The sequence below is a fragment of the Notamacropus eugenii genome, chromosome 3 (assembly GCF_028372415.1).
Source record: "Notamacropus eugenii isolate mMacEug1 chromosome 3, mMacEug1.pri_v2, whole genome shotgun sequence".
Lineage (NCBI taxonomy): Eukaryota > Metazoa > Chordata > Mammalia > Diprotodontia > Macropodidae > Notamacropus > Notamacropus eugenii.
This window is the reverse complement of record NC_092874.1, coordinates 147,390,387-147,410,678: the sequence shown is the minus strand read 5'-3', so window position 1 is coordinate 147,410,678 and position 20,292 is coordinate 147,390,387. Positions and strand designations below refer to the sequence as shown.

Sequence of the window (20,292 nt, the reverse complement as noted above, 5' to 3'; positions counted from 1 at the left end):
GAAGAGCAGAGAGGAGGGACAGTGAGAAAAAAAGAGAAAAATAACTCTGTGGGATAAAATGATACAAGAAATTCTTGTTACGAAAGACTCTGAAAGATCTTTATATATCGCTTTAATTTAAGTAGGAAGATTTTTATATGAGACAGCCATTTCATATTGGGCAATCAATTACTAAATTAATGAACATATGCTCTGGGAGTCTCAAAGGAAAGAAACTCAGAGAAAGCATCCAGTGTGGAGAGTAGTGGGCAGAGTACTGACTCTGGAGACAGAGGTTATCTGAGTTTAAATCCCAGCTTGATAATTTGCTACCTTAAATGACCTTGGATCAGGCATTCAACCTTCCGCATCTCAGTTTCCAAATCTGTGAAAAAGGAAAGCTGGACTAGATGATCTCTAAGGTCGCTGTGGTTCTCAAATCTAAGCTCCTGTATTCCTTTGGGTGGACTAAGAAGTTTATGGTCTCCCTTCTTTGCTTAGAGATGGTTATCCCATTATCTCTCCCTCTGAGGTTTTCGAAGAACAGAAGTTCTTATTGAACTTTCAGATGCTACACTCTGTCCTCAAGAATATGCCACAATCCATAATAGAGCAAGCCCTAATTAAGAAGCCAAATGGAACAAAGTTGTCCCTTTCCACTAGACTACTAAGAATCTGAAAAATAAACTTACAGAGGACAGTCAGATTTTGTGGGTAAGTCAAGCCTGCTCAATGAATAGAGAAGCCTCTCGGGAGATGATTCCAGAGCAAGAGGGAATTCACATCTGTTTATTCTCTCATCAGTCACTTACACTATCTTTACCAGATGCTTCTGCTGTGTTTTCCAGCAAGACACAGACTAGACAGAAACTCCCTTTTACTCTTAAATCCCCTTTCTTGTTATTTTTTTTTTGAAACTTTGTTCAGGCACCACTTTCTACATGACACCTTTCCTGATCTTTCTAAGAGGAAATCTCTCCTTTTGTGGAGATTGTAAATTTTCCTTGTACTTATCTCATATGTAGTCTCTATAGATTTATATGAGAATACATTTTCTCTCAGTTATTTGTAAGTTCCTTAAGGAAAGGGACTATTTCATTTTTTGCCTTTATATTCTCGAGCCTAGCCCAGTGCCTGACCCAGTGCCCGTTGATGACTAATCCAGAAATAGTTAATACCACTCCTACAAAGCTAACAAATTCACCAACTATAACCCTTGGGAATTTAAAATAAGCGTTCACACCCAATTTACCAATATTCAGGGCCATTCTGAATTATTCCAGACAGAATTTTCACCAATGAGATAATAACTGTCAAAGGAGAGTTAGGAGAAAAATGTTTATGGTTAGGTTTCATATCTGGAGCGGAAACTAACAGTACTTGGAGCAAACTCAGTTGAGGGGGTGGTTGGGTATAGCACAGAGGTGGGGCAGCATCCAGTAGAGGGCAGTTTCATTGTGGGGGCAGACCCCATTATTGCCTAAGCTTTTAGAGACACAGGATGGCAAAGGTCCACATTACATGAAGATGGGTTAAAAGAACTGGGAGTGTTTATCTTAGAGAAGACAGCACAGCACAGGGGTGGTAAGAGTGGGAAGAGAGGGTAAGAGTTATTTTCAAGTATTTCAAAGCCTGTTAAGTGGAAGAGAGATTAGATTTTTTTTTTCTGTCTGGCTTCAGGAGGCAGAACTTTGCAAAAAGGAGGCAAATTTAGGTTTCAGATACAGAAAAAAAAATCCACCACTTCTTAAAACTACAGTTATAGAAAGTGGACTAGTGGAGACTTCTCTCATCAAGATCTTAAGCAAAGGCTAACTGAACATTTGTCATGGATGTTCTATTGGGGGCTTTTTTTTCAGGTAGGGGGGTAAAGACTATCTAGCTACTGAGGCCACTTCCACTGTAAAATTCTGTGATGTTATGAGGGTCACAGGTATAGGTATGAAGCAAAGAAGCATACCTTTCTGAGGAGGTTGTGTTCCTTCTCCATGCCCTACCTCTACCCCATGTCAACACCTTGAGACGAGTCCTGTTCACCTTGTACAAGTTAATTCTAAATAATTCTTAGAAATAGTGAAATCATAGAAAACTGGATATCTGTTTAAGATTTCTGAAAGTTACTTGGTAGTCTAACGGAAGTTAATAGTTAGTTAGTAGAGTCAGTTTTAAAATATTTTCTTATCACATGATGGGTCCCCTGTTGTTGCTGTGATCCACAAAAGTAGAAAGATACAATAATTCTATGTGGATGGTTACAGGAATAGAAATGCAATTTTACTTACTTATTGTTTAATGATCCCCCTACATCACAGTCACAAGGTCGACAGCCATCCAAATCATTGCTCAAACCCCAGTGTTCTTGCTGTAGAACAAAAAGATTACATGGTCAAAAGGTGAGTTTCTGTAATCACAGACATGACTCAACAAGAGACAGGTGATGATATGCTCTGAGCATCCTCCCAAGTCATTTTCACTGTGGAAGTGGGAAGCCACACAAAAAAATAATGACTATATAATGTTAAAATTAAGGGGGGAAACAACCAATGAATTTCAGATAATGCACAATTGTATGATTATAATGCATAGTTTATCTGACTGATGATATGAAGTAATATTTAATCTGAAGAAGCAATAACGACGTGAATTCCATTCATTTGTATTTGTGTTTTCCTCTTAGGGAGAATTTGATGGTAAGAATTTTATCTTCACAAAAACAATGCTAGGACATGGGTATTATTATCATTCCCACTTGGCAAGAATTTGATGAATTGATTAAGTTTTTTAGTGTTCACTGACCTCAACTGACTTGCAAATCAGAGGCTAGGGTGACATGTGATAAAGGAAGAGAAGACTGGTAAGAATACTTCCACTGGATAACCTGGAGCGTGAATGCAGGCTAGAAGAGAACTTTCCTTCCTAAACCACAGTAGGGAGCTGCTTTGTTTTCCTGATTTCAAGTTGAGGAGAGGGCTGCTCATGACCTTGAGTTTTATCCAATCACAGAACAACTGTCCCCAAGGTCCAGAGTTACATTTTCTTTTTCATATTTCTTAAGAGGCATGCTTTAAAACAGAGTAGTTGCACCATCTCTTAGAGGCTGGACATCATTCAACAAAACTCAGAACGAAAAGGTACAACTTTGAGCTTAGGGAGGAAAAATGAATTCCCTGCCTAGAGAACAGGGGAAATGGGCTCATTAATAGTTTCTTAGTTTCTTCCAGATTCTAAAGAAAGATTCAGTTCAATTCTAAGCTAGATTAGACCACATTTGGATAACACAGAATTATAGAGATGAAAGGGACTTCTGAGGTCTTCTAGTCTAACCCTTAATCAGCAGAAGAGTTAATAAGGGAGTCTAAGAAAGGTTAAGTGCCTTGTTTAGGTCACATGATGAGGAGCAGAGATGAGTCTAGAAACTGAGTTGCCAGATTCCCAGTCCAATGCTATTATCATTACATGGTATGCCTCCTCCCTCTTTGCCCTCTCTGACTTTGCTACCTTCCTGATGTAATAATTCCGTCAATTACAACACAGAGCTTATGGAATGAATAGAGCACAGAATTTGAAGTTAGGTAGCTCTGGGTTCAAATCTGGACTCAGAAACTTTCTAGCTGTGAGATCCTGGGCACAAGTCACTTAATTGTCATCTGCCTCAATTTCCTCATCTGTTAAATGGGAATGATAATAGCACCCACGTCCTAGCATTGTTTTGGTGAGGATAAAATGAGATACTTGTGAAGGTCTTTGCAAATTTTAAAGTGCAATGTAAATACTAGCTATTATTATTATTACTATTAATACCTTGGTGAAATAAACCTGTGTCTCAGTTTCCTCTTCTGCAAGATTAGGTCAATAGACATGATCTCTAAAGTCCCTTTTGGCTCTAAATTTCATGATTGTATGTGTATAACATTTGATGCCAGTGGATTCTTCAGGGGGAAAATGTTCTAAATTAAAATTTATCAATTGCACCATTTGCTACATTCTTTCCCCCCAAAATACAGAAACCTACCAGACACTGGTCACAATGTTGTCCTGTCACAAGACGTTTACAGTAGCAATATCCTGTCTCAGAGTCACAAGGATTCCCTCCAGGGATAGTTCCCAAGGGATTGCAAGCACAGGCTTTATGAAACAAACAAAAACCAATAGCCAAATGAATTAGAATAAACAACTTTAGTAGCCCAAGAACAAGATTATTTTAAGTAAATGTTATTTCCAAATCCCAAACTTCTCTTTCCTTTGCATATTGTACTTACGTTGACATCCAAATGGATCATCAGCACTTAATCCATAGAACCCTTCTTTGCAAATATCACACTTCTCTCCTTCTGTGTACAATTTACACCGACACTGACCAGCGATGAGGCCAGCAGAGAAGTCAGTATAGCGGTCACAAATTCCACCATTCTGAGAACCAGCTGGATCACAGGTACATGCTAAAAAAAACCCCAAACATGATATAACACGATGTTAATTACAGGAAACACTGTGTACTGGTGTGTATAAACACATACTTCCCCTTTGCCTTTCCAAATCTTCTAAATGAATGGACTAAAAATACGGATTCTCGAAGTGTGAATTTTGCCACTAGTGTTCAAAACAATTAAAAAAGGAGAGCAAAACAATATTTGGAACTCGGCCTGGAGCTCTCACAGAAAGATACTTATCCTTTGGGCTAAATCCACTGTTGACATTTTCATTATTATTAGAGATTATTATACATATTTTGTATATATAGCTATATTATTATTATAGATTATTCAAAAGGAAAGAACACCTGAAATATAAAGCCAAAGAACTGCCACTTCCCTACTTACCCTCACAGATGTTAGGGTCTCGGATATCTCTCTCTGGATGCTGATAGTAAAAAGGCTTGCATTGTTCGCAATTCCGTCCCATTGTGTTATGTTGGCAATCATCACACACTCCTCCACTGGTGTTGCCAGTTGCCAAGTAAACAGCCATATCGAAGTGACATGAGCTCGAATGCTCATTGCAGTTACACTCTGCAGAACAAGCCCAATAAAATGATAAGATTTCACTTGCATAGGAATGCCTTCTAAATCAAATTCCGAGAGATGCTCTTCTCTACTTGTCAACCAAGGGGGGCTGTGTTTGAAATATGGGATTAGATATAGGCAAAAAAAGCACCCACCTGGGTTTATTAAAATTCTAACAATTAAACTGAGTTCCTAAATAATTCTGTTTCTCTTACAAATACAAAAAAACTACTTTGGAAAAGCACAAAAAAATAAAATTGGTTTTGTTTTATTCAGGAGTTGTGGTTTGACTGGTGTAGGGAGTTCTCTGGAAAGGACACTTTCTCTACCAACGTGAATGACTAAGAATGGTTAGGAAGTTCTACAGCTTACAGTCTTTGGGAACTCAGTGAGGCAGTATGCATTAGAGGAGCATCCTGAACCCAGGTCTTCCTTATGCTAAGACCAGGACTCCATCTACTAACCACACTGAGCTGCACTTTCTTCCCTGGGTGAGAAAGAAGGGACCATTGACAGCCATTAGAAAGTCACCTTGCAGAATTACATAAAGATAATAAGGGGGTTTCAGGTTACCCACTCTAATGAGAGGTATGGCTTTGAAGGGACAATGCTGGAATTCTGTTTCTCCTTTAGCACCTAACACAGTGCTTTGCATTCTCAATAAGGGATCTGATTTTATTGATCTAGGGAACTCCCAGAGGGGGAGATTCCCTCTTCCAATACATTTGGCACATTCTTTGCAATTTATAGCTTTAAAAGAGTTGCTTAAAGCAGTGGAGTCAAACTCAAATAGAAATGGGGCCACTAAACTGTATGGGCTCCATTTGGACTTAGAAAACCACAGAGTAACATTATCTATATTGTACCGTATTTTTATTTATTTTTGTTAAACCTTTCCCAATCACATTTTAATCTGCTTCAGCAGGAATTGTTCTCATTTGATCCCTTTGGTCTACAGCACAGGGAGGCTAAATGAAGTTACACAGTCATCATTTATCAGAGGTAGAAATGGAATCCAAGGTTCCCTGACTCAGCTAGTTCTCTAGCCACTATACACATTGTCTTTCTTTTACGATATTAGTATCACAGCACAAGATTATAAAAAAGGCCTACATGAACGTGGAAAGATGTATAGGAAATAACAAAGTAAACAGGACCAGAAAAGCATATATGTTAACTGAGTGGTATAGTAGATAGATGGGCCTGGAGTCAAAGTTCTAAGTCCATATCTGGTCTTTAGCTGTGTGACACTGGGCAAGTCACTTAACCTCTTTTTGCCTCAGTTCCCTCATCTGTAGAATGGGGATAATAATAGCACCTAGGGTTACTGTGAGGGATAATAATTACAAAGTGCTTAGTATATAGTATACTGCTTAACACATAGTAGGTGCTATATAAATGTTAGCTATTATTATTATTATAATTATTGCTATATAAAGAAAAATATGTGCACAGCTTTTTAAAAAAAAAACAAAAGCCAAGAGGGAACATGAAAATTATGTTATATTAAGTGAAATTTTTTTTATTAAATTCTGGTTATATTGTCATTTTCCTGAATATATCAGAGATTATATATCAGAGTTTCCATTTGGATCTTTTGACTTGGTTTTTATTTTTTTGAGGTTAGTTTGAAGTTTATTTTAAAAATCATTTAAAAAACAAAAACAAAAAAATTGAATCTATTCTTTCTCCCTTCCTCTTTTCTGAACTTACTTTTGCATGCGTTACTGTTACGACCTTCAGCTGGCCTCCAAGGTAAATCATGGTAGAAGTCCATGCACAATTCACAGTTTAAACCTTTGGTATTATGCCTGCACATGCAGTGTCCGTGGACCTGAAATGAAATGAGAGAAAAAAAATCATTACGTTACAGGGGAGTTCCTCATAGGACAGTGCCTATGAGAACTCACAACAGCAGTAGCTACTTTCTCAAATTATTCTCCATTCTGACACACAGAAGCAAACTTAGGCAAAAATGAATGAGATTTTTTTAAACTGATGTCTTCTTCCATTGACAAAATAGTTGACCTCTTATTTTTTTCCATGAAAAAATCAACAAAAAATAAGAAAAACCAAAAGACACAAGTTCATGAGCTCACATACATACATATCATAGAAGAGGCACCTTGAAGTCTGTATAGCTCTCATGTTTCTAGACTTACTACTGTGCCTCACACAGTACCATGGAAATTTTGATCTAGGGAACATCATTAAAAAAAACTCCCTAAACCCTCTGTGATTAAAATTATATACTTGACGTTTTCATGTTTATGTATTTGAAAAAAATTTCACCTTAAGTATAGTGAGACCCAAAAATCTCTAAAGATGAGTCATTTGGAAAGTATAAATGAGTTTGTTTTGTTTATGAAGGGAAGTCTTGCACTATAGTATTTTTCATTATGATACAGCAAGGCACATTTTAAATTCCAGGTGTTACATAGACATGAGTGCAATCTACAGAGCATGTATGTGCACTGGCCCTGGATGGTCTCTAACAGTTACTATGAATTCAAGATGGCTGTCAGGTTCACCTTGGACTCTATTCAGAACAGTGTTTGACCTAAAAGGTGTAGGCAATTACAAGATCCCATTCATAGCAAGGCTCTTATGTATCTGCATGGGTCTCTTCATTTCCCATTCACATGTATTTCTTTGGTGTTCTCCATCATTCCCTGAGAAACCTCATTATCAGAAACCACATGAGTTGAGTCAGACTTGGTGCTCACACTACATCAGTACCCTCTGGTTGGACAGCACTATGAAGAGGTCTTCTTAGAACCTCCATTTGCAAAGGATAGCTGTCTCTTCATTTCCCACCAGGCTGCTCTCCTTTGGATTTCTCCACTATGCCCCTCTAACACCACCTTCTCCTCATCCCCCTTTCCACCTCTTTTCTTTTCATGCTGTCTTCTCCTTGAGGACAGGGACTGTCTTTCTTTATTGTACTGGTATCCCTAATGCTTAGAGCAAAGCCTGGCACATAGCAGGTACTTAATACACATTAAGTATCATATCAATAAACTCTGTGATGCATCCTAATGAAATGGATCATTCTCTGCAGAAATTTCAAGCAGATAAAAGATCTGCTACAGAGGAACACACAGAGTTTATCTAACACATGTTTTTTTCAGTCTTTTCTGTGTCATGGATTTCTTTTGACTGTATGGTGAAGTCTATGGATCTTTTCTCAAAAAAATATTTTAAATGCACAAAATAAAATATTCAGATTGTAAAGGAAACCAAAACTTAATGAAAGCTATATTTTTCTCCCCATCTATGTTAAGAACCCCCTGAAATCTCTCCATGGTCCCCTTGGGACTACATGGGTCCCAAGTTAAGGACCTTTGCTCTAACATCAATTTAAGGAACATGGCAATGGAAAGTTACACAACTCTCTTTAGTCTTAAGACATCAACTTTAAACTTCTAGCCAAAATGGGGGCCTGAACAGTTCCTAAAAACCTAATGCAGCAAAAGCCTAAAAATCACATGAGAATGAATAATGATTATTAAGAAATCCAAAGAGAATTAAAGTTAGTGACTCCTTTCACCCTAAAAATCACACAAAAGTCAGCCATAACTCCACAGACAATAGGAAAGGAATCCCCACACAAATAAACAAGCTATAAGCCTGCCTGCAGGCAATTCCCAGAGATAGTTTGAGCCAACAAGTTTCTGTATCCTAAGGGAGCAAGAGCACAGCGTTCCCCTGAGAAAACCTCAGAGAACAGGACACCAACAGTGAGAGCCTTGGAAATGACCAAAGTGGTTATAAGCAGTCCAGATATGGCAGTGCTGCTCCAGACCCAGACACCTTAGGACTAGAGGCTCTGAATTCCTAGCATTCTGTCCTGAGATGCCATAGATGCCTCTAAAGATTCAGTGCTCTGAACTTCAAAGATCCAGGGGGACTGACCTCAGGAGGAGGAACTCAGGTGATAAAGAGGTTGAGAAAAAGTAGTCTATCACCCCATCCAAAATAGCAAGGGGCAAAGCCTAACTGGCCCTGGAACAAAGCATCCAATCCAGAAACTGATAAGTAAGCACAAAAAACTATAATAGATCCAAAGATACCTTAAAATCCAACCAAGAAGAAAGTAACTCAATCCTCAGACTTCCTAAAAATCATAACAATTAAAAAAAAAACCCTAGGTACTCTAGTTAAAGAAATCATAAACGAAAACTGCCCAGATCTAGTAGAACCACAGAGCAAAGGAAAAATAGAAAGAATTCACCAATCATTCCCTAAAAGAAAAGCTTCCAGGAATATCATAACCCAAATCCAGACCTTTCACATAAAATTTAAAAAAAAAGACTTCAAGTAGCAAGAAGAAAGAGTTTAAGTAACAAGGAACCATAGTCAAGACCACACACAAAACCTGGCGATTTCCACTAAAAACAAGAGATCTTAGAATATATTTTAAAAGGCAAAAGCTATAGACTTACAACCAAGAATAACATATCCTACAAAGTTGAGTATAATTCTCTAGGGAAGAAAAATAGACCTTTAATGGAATAGAAGATTTTTGAACATTCCTGAGAAAAGGATCAGAGCTGAGTAAGAACTCTGAAATATGAGGAAACCGAGGAAGGTAAAATTATTCTATCAATCATAAGGACTATTGTATATGAATAAGGGATGATACCCTAACGGGAGAAAACAAGTGTCTCTTTAGAACTTCAATGATTTCAAAGGGTATTGATGGTGTAAAATAAGAAAAACAGGATCTAAGGAAAGACTTGCTCTGTTCCTAGGAATTTAAGATGGTAAATTAAAGAGACAGCAATAGGAAGACACTAGTGGAGAAAGGAGGAAGAAAGGGGTAGAACTTGCTATTTCTTATAACTTGGATATGTGAAAAGAAGGGTATGCAAACATGGAGGAAGGGGTAGGGGAGGGTCAGATGAAGTTCTCTCTTACGTGAAACAGACAAAGGGTCTAGGGTACAAATACATCAAATTCTATGGGCAAACAGCTGGGAATGGGTTAAGGGAAGGGAAACAGGTAAAAAAAGGAAAATAATACTAGAAAGGGAATGTTTATAAACTTCCTGATTCCAAAGGATGAATTAAAAGTTAAGAGAGAGGGCGAGAGCAGGGGACGGGGGTAGGGGGTTGGGGGTTGGGGGGGGCGGGGAGAGAACTGAAAACAAAGGGAGAAGAACACATCAGTCGGGAAATAGCTGAACAAATTGTGGGGCATGGAATATTCTTTTTCCATAGGAAAGGAGATGATTTCAGAAAATCCTGGGAAGTAGTAATTGACAAAGATTAAAGAGAGCAGAATCAGAAGAACTTCAAACAATGACAACGTTGTACAACTTGAGAACTCTAATCAAAGCAATGACCAATCACAGCTCTGGAGGACCTATGATGAAGCATATCACCACCTCCCAACAGAGAGGTGGTAATAGTCTCAAGGTACAGGAGACATGAACTTTTTAGATTTGTTTTTCTTGACTATGCTTATTTGTTAACAAGTTTTTTTTCTTGTTCTGTTTTTGATTAGGGGTGAGAGAAAGAGGGTACCAATGGTAATGCCAAGAAAAAAAGTTAAGGGAAAAAAGGACCATTGAAACATTTTTTAAAATGTATAAGGAAGCACAGATAAGCAAAGCCATTTTGAATGTATTATATACTTTTATTTATTTGTTTTTATTATATGCTCTTATTTATTATATACTTTAATTGTATTTTATATCTATTATACACTTTTAATTTTTATTTATATTTATTACATACTTTAAAAATGCAAGTGGTATAGACTAGAGATTCCATTTCATATGCAATTATCTTTATGTGTTCTATTCTGTATATAGAAATAGTTGTGGTTTTTTGATGTTGGTTAAGCTCAAAATTTCCAATAAATATTTTACACCTTTATTTCTGAAATCGTAGTTATGACAGAAATAAAGACAAAAGCATAAGTGAGAAAAAAGTTGATATGTCTGAGACTTCATCCAACCCTCTTTAAAAACAACAAAAACTCACGCACCACCATATAACACAATCTGATGTATGTGTATATATGTATATATACGTATATATACACAAATATATACGTATGTATATATCAAATTTGCACCATCTCCTCACATTTCTTTTTTATTTTTAAACATATTTTTTATTAATTTCATTAAATATTTCCAATTACTTATAAGAATGAACATTTTGAGTTATAAATTCTCTCCCTCCTGCCTCAATCCTTCCTTGAGAAGGCAAGGAATTTGATTTTGATTATTCATGTGACATCATGCAAAACATATTTCAACATTAGTCATGTTGCAATAGAAAACAAAAAGAAAAAAATGATAAAGAAAATAAGCTTGCTTCAGTCTGCACTAAGAGTTTGTAAATTCTCTCTTTGAAGGAGGCTCTCACCACACTTTCTATCCACCATTCTGAAAACTTCAGTAATTGCCAATCCAGAAAACAATGTTAAAGGAAAACATAGAAGGAGAGAAAATAAAATAAGAAAATGAAACCAAGAAGAGGGGGGGAAAGACCAAGGGATCAGTTCTGTAGTATTCCCCTATGGGTTAAATATCCCTTCTCTTTCAAAGGATGATCAGTTTATGGCCTCTAGCAATAAGACTGGAATGCCTGTGGTTTTTAATCCTCCCTAACATAAATGCAGACACTCTTGCAATTTCACCATCTTTCTAATCTTTGTTGACTAAAAATGTCTACTTTTGCTGTAGCCTGAAGCAACAAATTCCAAAAAGTTAATTTGCTTTTGTCCACTAATGAAAAGCTAATACTAAGAAATAAAACACACACTATCCACTACCAGCCCTTTCTGGCTATAGGGAATCAAAGGTAAGATTTAAAACCTGCAAAGTAAAATGCTTGGAAAACATTGTAAAAGTTCAAGCAAAGTTCTAATCAGAGGATGTATATAAAACCTAACTGTAATAAGGTTAAACACCAGAATGTTTCTATTTTCTATTTAAAACTGGATTTTTAAAAATAGCAGACATGCGCTTACCATTCCTTCGACTTCTTCACTATGACCATCCACTGGGGCACATTCACTAGCATGTCCATAACAGAAGCAATTTCCACGTACCACCATGTCATAAACTGCATAGTAATACTTTTCTCTGATTTCCATTCTGGAATCCAACAGGTTGTCTCCCAAAGTGTGCAATTTGACAAACTTGATTCTTAAGTTAGTGATTTTTAAGAGATCTGTCATGTGAACCAAGAACATATACAACTTGACTGATGGTGATGATATTAATCTGACATTTATGACTTTCATAGTTTATAAAATTATTTTACATATTATTCATTGGGTTAAGAAATAAAGTTGAAAGAAAGAAAGAAGAGTCCTTTGGGGAACTACATTTTTGGCTACCAGTTTCCTGTATCTGGAAAGAAAGGCAAGCAACTTAAAACTGCCATTAAGACTTTAAATTTTATCCTATAATTCATATGTCCACTGTGAGAAAAGTACAACACAAATTCTTGCTGGCTGTCAAAAGGAGGGATTATCATTTCATCAACTAAATCCAAATGTCTCTTCTATGATATATGAATATGTAAAAAAAGAAAAAAAGATGTGTAAAGAAAAGGGTGGCAAAGGTCAAGATACCAGGAATATATCATGAGGTCCTAAACACTCTAACATGCACATCACTGAACAGCATACAAATGATTTAAGCCAGTACCCTAATGTCATGTGGGCATCCCAAAGCAAACAACGTCAATTCTCACCAGCGAATATTTCATTCAGACAGGAATGCTTATGTAGTAAGAAAAACACATCCAGACCTGCTATTGTAGCATGACTAAAAAGAAAAAAAAAAAAGAAGCAATTCCAGACCTATTTTTGAAAAGAAAGTCCATGATACCTACAACTTGCAAATTTTCTACCCCATAATCAAGTAGAAAGGGTTATGAAAATTTTCTCCCAATTTTACTCCTTTAACCTACTAGGGCAGGGGGTGCAAGCTCTAGCAGGTTTTGTAAAGCTGAAGTCTTGGAGCACAGGTCTGACAATGAACTTGGTCATCTAGAAGTGGTCTAAGTTTGGGGAGGCCAGTTACCAAAAGCGTGGCCACCAGGTGATAAATTTTTGGCCACAGCCTCTCATTATACTCATTACTAGAGGTATGGAAAGTTACAATCAGTGGAGACAGGAGTGCTTACATTGAGAGCATCCTAATTCTTTGCAAGCACTTTGGTATTTTAAAACAAATGCACTGCATAGTAGAACAATCTAGAAATTATTTCAGACTGGCATATTGAGATTTTTTGAAAGTATTCAGTCTAAAATATGTACTGGATTTTAACATTTTTATTAGCTTTCTCCACATTTACCAGTGTAATCAATCAATCAAAGATTATTTATTAAGTACTGACACTGTGCTAAGTACTGGGATACCAGTACAAAGGATAAAAAAATAAGATGACTCATTTAGAACTGAAAGGAACTTTAGAGGACACTGGGTCCCATCTCTTCATTTTACAAATGAGGAAACTGAGGCCCAAGAGGTTAGATGACTTGCCCAAGATAACATGGCCAGTGTCTGAAATGAGATACGAACTCAGGTCCTCTGATTATAAATCCACTGCCCTTTATCCTCTATGCCATACTGCTTGTTCATAAGGAACTTAATGTAGCAATAATGCTGAAGAGGCACAGTTATTAGTATGAAGGGGCAGGTTCTTTATTTTTGTTCAGTCTTACTTGGTTTTACTCCTATTTCTTTTATCCTAATTCTCCACATTGGCCCCATACACAAGCTCAATTCTAAAGCTTAGAGCCCCAAGCTAATTAGGGCAATGATATCAACTTCTTTTTAGAATAAATTTAAAAATAACTACCACTGCCATTCAATCACCTTCATCAAAGTTTTTGATTAATAAGTCACTGGTACTCAAGTTGGATTTCAAAGGACTGATTAGCCCACCTACCCTGTCATTATCCCTAAGCTTTTGGCCTCAAATTGCTTCCACACTTCAATCTGGACACTGCTAGAGCTCTCGGGTAATAATTCTGAACACAAGAATCACTTTTGCTCTTGGGTGAGTACAAAAGGTATTCTCCAAAGACAAAAATGCCTTAAAAGGCTCAAAAGTCATGCAAGATTTGCTGTGTAGATGGTAGAAGTTGGCTACTGATTCAGGGAGAAAGTCCATACGATAAACTTAAGCTCTTTGTATGAATGGGGCAATGCAAATCCCAGAACTAAACAAAGAAACATTGGTACTACTCCACTGAATGGAACTTTTGAAAACCAACCTTGAGAAACGCTACCCTGTACAAAACTGAGCACACACAAGCTTTGACTGAAGAAATGCTGGACAATGGGATAAAAACCTGAAGAGTGGCTGAGGGCTGGAGAGGTCCTAGAGTTAACCCCTGTAGAGACACTTAGGGAGACCCAGAGAGCCCCACCTACTCCCCCACCCAGTGTTTGATGAAGCTTTAGACAACAATTAGCTCTTACATTTGACTCTAATCTTAATGGAAGCATGGCTTTTTGAAGCTTAAAAAACAATTCTTCCTGGTCCAGAGAATTCTATCCTCACAACATGTTTCCCAGTGGTCCCCTTTCTATTCAAAAGCCACTACCTAGTTCAGGCCCTCCTCACCCCTCACCCTGACTAATGCGATAGCCTAATTGGTCTTCCTGCCACAAGGCTCTCCTCCAACCAATTTATCCCCCACATGGCTGTCAAAGTGATATGCCGAAAGCAAAGGGTCTGACCAAATAATTCAAAAATCCAAGAGGCGGCTTCCTACTACCTTTTGGATTAAGACCAGACTTGTCTGTTTTGTACGTAAAGCCTTTTACAGCCTGGCTGCAACCTAGCTTCCCAGGCTTATTCTATAGTATTTTCTTTTATGTGCTCTGAACCAGCCAGCTTGGCCTTCCTGCTGTTTCTTACTTTATTGTGAAGCTCTGTAAATGCACAGGATATCTGTCTCCCATGCTGGGGTACATGCCCTCCTTATCTATTTCTCTTAGAACCCCTGACTTCCCTCAAATCTCAGCCCAGGGGCTCTCCACTCTCTCTCTCTCCCATATGAAGACCTTCCTGGTCCCCCAAGCTACTAATAAACTCTAGCCCACAGAATGCAAGGTCTGTGATGGCAGTGACTTTCATTTCTATCTTTGAATCTCCAGTCCCTAGTCAAGTATTTGGCACATACGGTAGACACTTAATAATAGCTAGCATTTATATAGCACTTTAAGATTTGTAGAGGGAGCTATGTAAATTTATCTCATTTGACTCAAACAACAACCCTGTGAGGAGGGTGCTATTATTATCCTCATTTTACAGATGAGGGTACTGATGCTAAGAGACTTGTACAGAATGAAATAGCTAGAAAGTGTCTGAGGCAGGATTCAAACTCAGACTTTCCTGATTCCATATGCAGTGAGTGTCCTCTCCACCAGGTCTCCTAGTAGCTTCTTGTAATAAGGGTTTGTTAACTGATTAAGAGTGAGCACAAGAAGGAGAATATAAAAGTTAAGCTATGGGTCCCCTGATACAAAGTACATCAAAAGTTCTTTCATTCAAAATTGCAATTAACACTGAACAAACTTTTTTATGCAGATCAACAAGTGATAATAAAACTCTATAAATGCCATGAAAATAAGAGATTGTCCACTGACTTAAGTCATTTCAGAATGAATTCCAAAGACCAGGGGCTGATTCTGTCCAATAGTATGGCATGCTTTTGGTTTTGTATTGGTTTTTTTTGGGGGGGTCAGATAATCATCCTTGACAACCAGATTACATAAACTTCAAAATGTTAGGGGGGCCTTGTAGTTCAGTGCCAGGTACACAGTAAACATTTAATAAACACTCATCCAAAGAATAAATGAGTGAATGAAGGGATTTCAGAGGCAGTTCTTTATATAATAGATGTGGCCAAATTGCATTTTTCACAATATCTTCTGGATTTCAGCCCATCTCTCTCCTTCCATACTCCAAACTGTTTTAGGGAAACCTATGGTTTAAAAAAGATTTTTGTCTAAATGAGAATTTTTGCTCCCCACCCATCACTGCTCTTTGCTTCTGGAGCAGACTCAGTTCCCTGGATAAACACAGATGTTTGAAGACCCACACTGCAGCTGGTGAGGAGTCAAGATTTCCAGGGATGTTACCCAAGTCCAGCTTCTTCCACTTCCTGCAATAACACAATGGCCTGAAGTCTCTCCTAACAATACTGGAGTAGGTCACCCCAGTTCTACAGGATGAGCTAGCCTTCTCATTCCATTAACAAGGACTCTTCCCCACCAATGGGAGGCTTGGTCATGGTGAACACTTGAACAGACTCAAGGAGGAGGAAGGAAGTGATCACGATGGATTAAGAAGCAAATATTTTGATGGTTCATTACCTTCCCTACATCCCCAGTATTCTCAGTCTATGCCTTTTATTTTGAGACAAACTTACTCTGGATCCTTGGACTATAAGGATCTTCTATTTTGAAAGCAGGATCTAAAGCACGGAATATCACCTAAAAAAGCAAAGGAGAGGACTGAAATAGTAAGAACTATCCACAAAATTAGCATAATAAATCTCTGAAGGTCAATTCTCAAATAGACAACTGTCTCCCTCCTCCAATTCCCCACTCCAAATAGGAATTAAAAGCAATGAGCCAACCTCTCCTTCTGTTGAGGGTTCGATGTCAGAGTAGCGGGAGTCACAGATTATATCATCCACTTTTTTCATTGGTCCAGTTGAAATACCTGGGAATGAACTCTCACAGTCATATGCAAAGTATCTGTACACACCCCAGGTTTTGCCAAAGTCAGATGATCTTTCAATCAACATTGCAGCTGGGCGGAATGTCTAAAGGAATTAAAAAGTCCCCAAAGTTAGAAATGTAAATCTCTCTGTCTCAAATTCAATAGTCTAATGCTTCGCAACCCCCTCTTCTCCATCCTCCCTGCCCCCACAAATACTACATGTGGTTATGACTTATCAAAGCTCTCTGGCTAGAATTTAAATACTCTCCTCTTCAGGGCAGGGAAAGCCAGTAGTTTTAAGCCCTACCAGGTAAACCAGTTTTGTTTCTCTTTAGAGAAAAGAACTCTTTACGGAAGCCGGGATTACAGGCAATCTTTTACTTTCATTTTTATTAAAGAATTTTTCTTATTTGCAAAGAGTTGCCACATATACATAAGGCATAGTAAGTGGAGAGATTGGTGTATAGATGAGATAGACTGAGGAACCTTTAACCCTGGGTGAATCACTCTAGGCAACTCTTTAGGACTAAGTTTTGGAGAGGGGGCTGACCTGTACTGGTAGGGGGAGGTTCCTCATCCAGGAGTACCCTAGACCAATAAAATCCCAAGGCCAGACCCAAATTTCAATCTTACACAAAGTACAAGGCACATGAAAATGCAGGAAGTAAAATGTGAATAAACATATTCTCTTCTTAATTAAAACAAACTTGGCAGAAAGTTGAAAGATGGTATAGATTAAGTTAAGGAGGACAATGTAACCATTATTTCCTTTTCTTCTATGTTCTTTCAATCTTCTTTACTTTTTTCTTCTTTAGCAAAAGAAGTCACTCGCACCAAAATGCAGAGGGCTGAATATTATCCCATCTCCCTGCCTTTTTTGTATCTTATTATTTCACCTTTGGCTGCTATTTTACATGCTTTAAAAAAAAAAACTTGTTTAGGTTTATTAGATAATGGCAATTTAAAAACAGCATTTTTTTTTAAAACACCAGTTGAGTTCTCTAGGAATCATATGGCTACTTGATACATGGAAGGGCTGGTTCTTGTATCAAGTTAAGTTCGATACTTGTTGAGATATTAGGTTATATTGGCAAAAGCAGTAGCCAGGGAATTAAAACAAAGAAATAAAACCCTGAAAGGAGAGGATCTGGTTTGCCCAGCAGGCTAAGAAAATTCTCCATTATGTCTTCTTGGAATTACTTGTTGTGGAGGGAAAAGAGAGTGCAGAGTTTTAGAGCCAACCCCAACTGTTTCTTCTTTCCTTGTTTTTGCTCAGACAGTCAATTTTTTGCCTAACTAATGTAGTACTGGCAACTGGAACCATTTCCATGTGTCTACCTTAAAAAAATTTTGCAGTCATTTGCCTCAACTTTAGCTTCTTTAATTAAGGCAGCAAGGTGGAGCCGTGAATAGAGGACTGGGTCTAGTTCCAATCCAGCCTCAGAGGCTCACTAGCTGTGTGACCTTGGGCAAGTCACTCAACCCTGTTTGCCTCAGTTTCCTCATCTGTGAAATGAACTAGAGAGGGAAATGGCAAACAACTTTAGTATCTTTGCCAAGAAAACCCCAAATGGTGTTACAAAGAATTAGAAGTGATTGAAAAATGGCAAATATCTTCTTTAAAATGGGTAGGTATGTTTAAACAGGGACCCTTCTTAAAACATTTACAATGAATAATTGGGCAATAAGATTTGAAAGCTCCATTAAATCTGAAACCTATTCTGAATGCTTACCTTGTCTCGAAGACGACCCTGGATTCTTCAAGAAGCAGTTTGATCTATCTAGTTCTGAGATTGTTAGTTCCAGACCTCAGAGACCTTGATTCTAACTCCCTTTATTGGACAGAAGAGGAAACTAAGACCTAGTAAGGCTAACTGACTTGCCCATGGTCACATAGGTAAGATTTGAATCCAGTTTCTCTAATTCTGGCTAATATTCTTGTTGTATAACATGCTGGCCTTATCATCGTTGAATCCTGCTTACAACACTTACTAGCTATGTGACAATGGGTCAGTTGAGAAACCAGTTTCTTCATCTATAACATGAGGATAATAATATCCTGAGTATGTGCAATGCAACATGTTTTTGAGGCTCAAATGAGACAGTACATGTAAAGCATGTGGCAAAGCTAAACGCATCATCTAAGTGTTAGCTAGTATAATTAGTTTTAGTATTATTAAATGTTAAACTAGTAAAATACCAGTTCTGGTAGGATACCTGTCATCACTCCCTTTTCCAGGCCCCTTCCTCTACCTTCGCCTGAAATTACTTGGGGTATGAATGAGACCCAAGTGGATCAGAGGAATAAAAGAATGAGCCTATCTTCCTTCCAACTGTGTTCCCCCTTCCTTGTGAGTATAGTGTGCCTATGTATGTGAGTATATACATACATACATACATGAATATATGTATATGTGTGTATTATGTACATATATGTTGCATATATGTGTATATATGTATGTGTGCATGTGTATATGTGTGTGTGTATATGTATGTATGTATATAAAAGCAGCACACTCTTGTGTACCCCCATTTCCAGCACTGTAGCCAGGGAAAAAACCACCCCAAACTATTGTAAATGAGCAACAGTATTTAAAAAGACATAGTTAATAAACAGACATTTCATTTTTTATTTCCCATGCTAATTAAGGCCTGGGTAACTGAAATACAAAAAAATGAAAATCTCATTTTACTCACTAGCTTTGACCTACTCGATGAGACAGCTAAAACATAAGCAGTGAGAAGAAAAAAAAAGAAACAAAAGCTTTGAATAACCCAGATCTGACTAAATCCCTGGATAATTTTTTTCTGGAAAATGACTTGGTTTTCATAAGATTTCCCCTTTTTACTCCCCTTTGACAACAAATATTACATAATCATGACCAGATGTGCCATGAGGATGTTCCAAGAACAGTAGAGCAAAAAAGCACTTCACAAACCCATTTTTTGTGTTACTTTAAGTTGAACGAAGTTAATTCCTTTAAAAAATTAACAGTTTCTTGTGAGAAGCAAAACATAAGATGTTAATTTAACCTAAGATTGCATAATTGATTGGGAACCAATTTTTGGATGTTTTAAAATCTCATATCTTATTAGAAAAAAACAAAAACAATCCAACTCTAACCTATGTAATGAGAATTAAGCATGAACAAATAAACTATTAATTTCTCTAAAGTGTAAAACAAAGGAAAATATTAAGAAGCTTTTGTGGGTAAGTAGCAAGTTCTATTAACATTCTTCAATTTGCCTTGACTTCAAAATGACAAGCAACGTGTAGGAACTTAGAAATTCTCCAACTATTGCCACCTCAAAAGTGATTTTTTTTATTAAGTTTTTTTAAAAAGGAAAAAAATCCAGTCTACTTCCCTTCCCTGACTTTTTTTTTTGCTGTTTCTGTTCAAATTACTTCTTAAAAATCTGACATCTCATGTGTAACTTTCAATTGCCAAGTTTTATACATAAATGACTTGTTGCCTAATTCTATGCTATGCATCCTATTTGACAAAACAAACAATTCTCAGATTTCAAGGTCAGGGAACTAACTCTACACAGGTCATTTCCCACAGAAGACTTGTCTCATGGTATTGAGGTTACAGTAC

The 20,292-nt window shown here is 37.4% G+C and overlaps 1 protein-coding gene across 2 annotated transcripts in view; it reads right to left on the bottom strand.

Moving 5' to 3' along the window:
• The window catches only part of LAMB1 (laminin subunit beta 1), a 91,434-nt gene that overhangs the window by 60,402 nt on the left and 10,740 nt on the right, over window positions 1-20,292 (bottom strand). For both annotated transcript variants that reach the window (XM_072653047.1, XM_072653046.1), the window contains exons 6-13: window positions 16,608-16,796; window positions 16,398-16,461; window positions 11,970-12,172; window positions 6,696-6,816; window positions 4,800-4,988; window positions 4,239-4,418; window positions 3,992-4,104; window positions 2,262-2,341 (exon numbers count right to left, since the gene is read on the bottom strand). In XM_072653047.1, coding sequence (XP_072509148.1) covers window positions 2,262-2,341; window positions 3,992-4,104; window positions 4,239-4,418; window positions 4,800-4,988; window positions 6,696-6,816; window positions 11,970-12,172; window positions 16,398-16,461; window positions 16,608-16,796 — 1,139 coding nt within the window. The remainder of the gene's footprint in view (window positions 1-2,261; window positions 2,342-3,991; window positions 4,105-4,238; window positions 4,419-4,799; window positions 4,989-6,695; window positions 6,817-11,969; window positions 12,173-16,397; window positions 16,462-16,607; window positions 16,797-20,292) is intronic.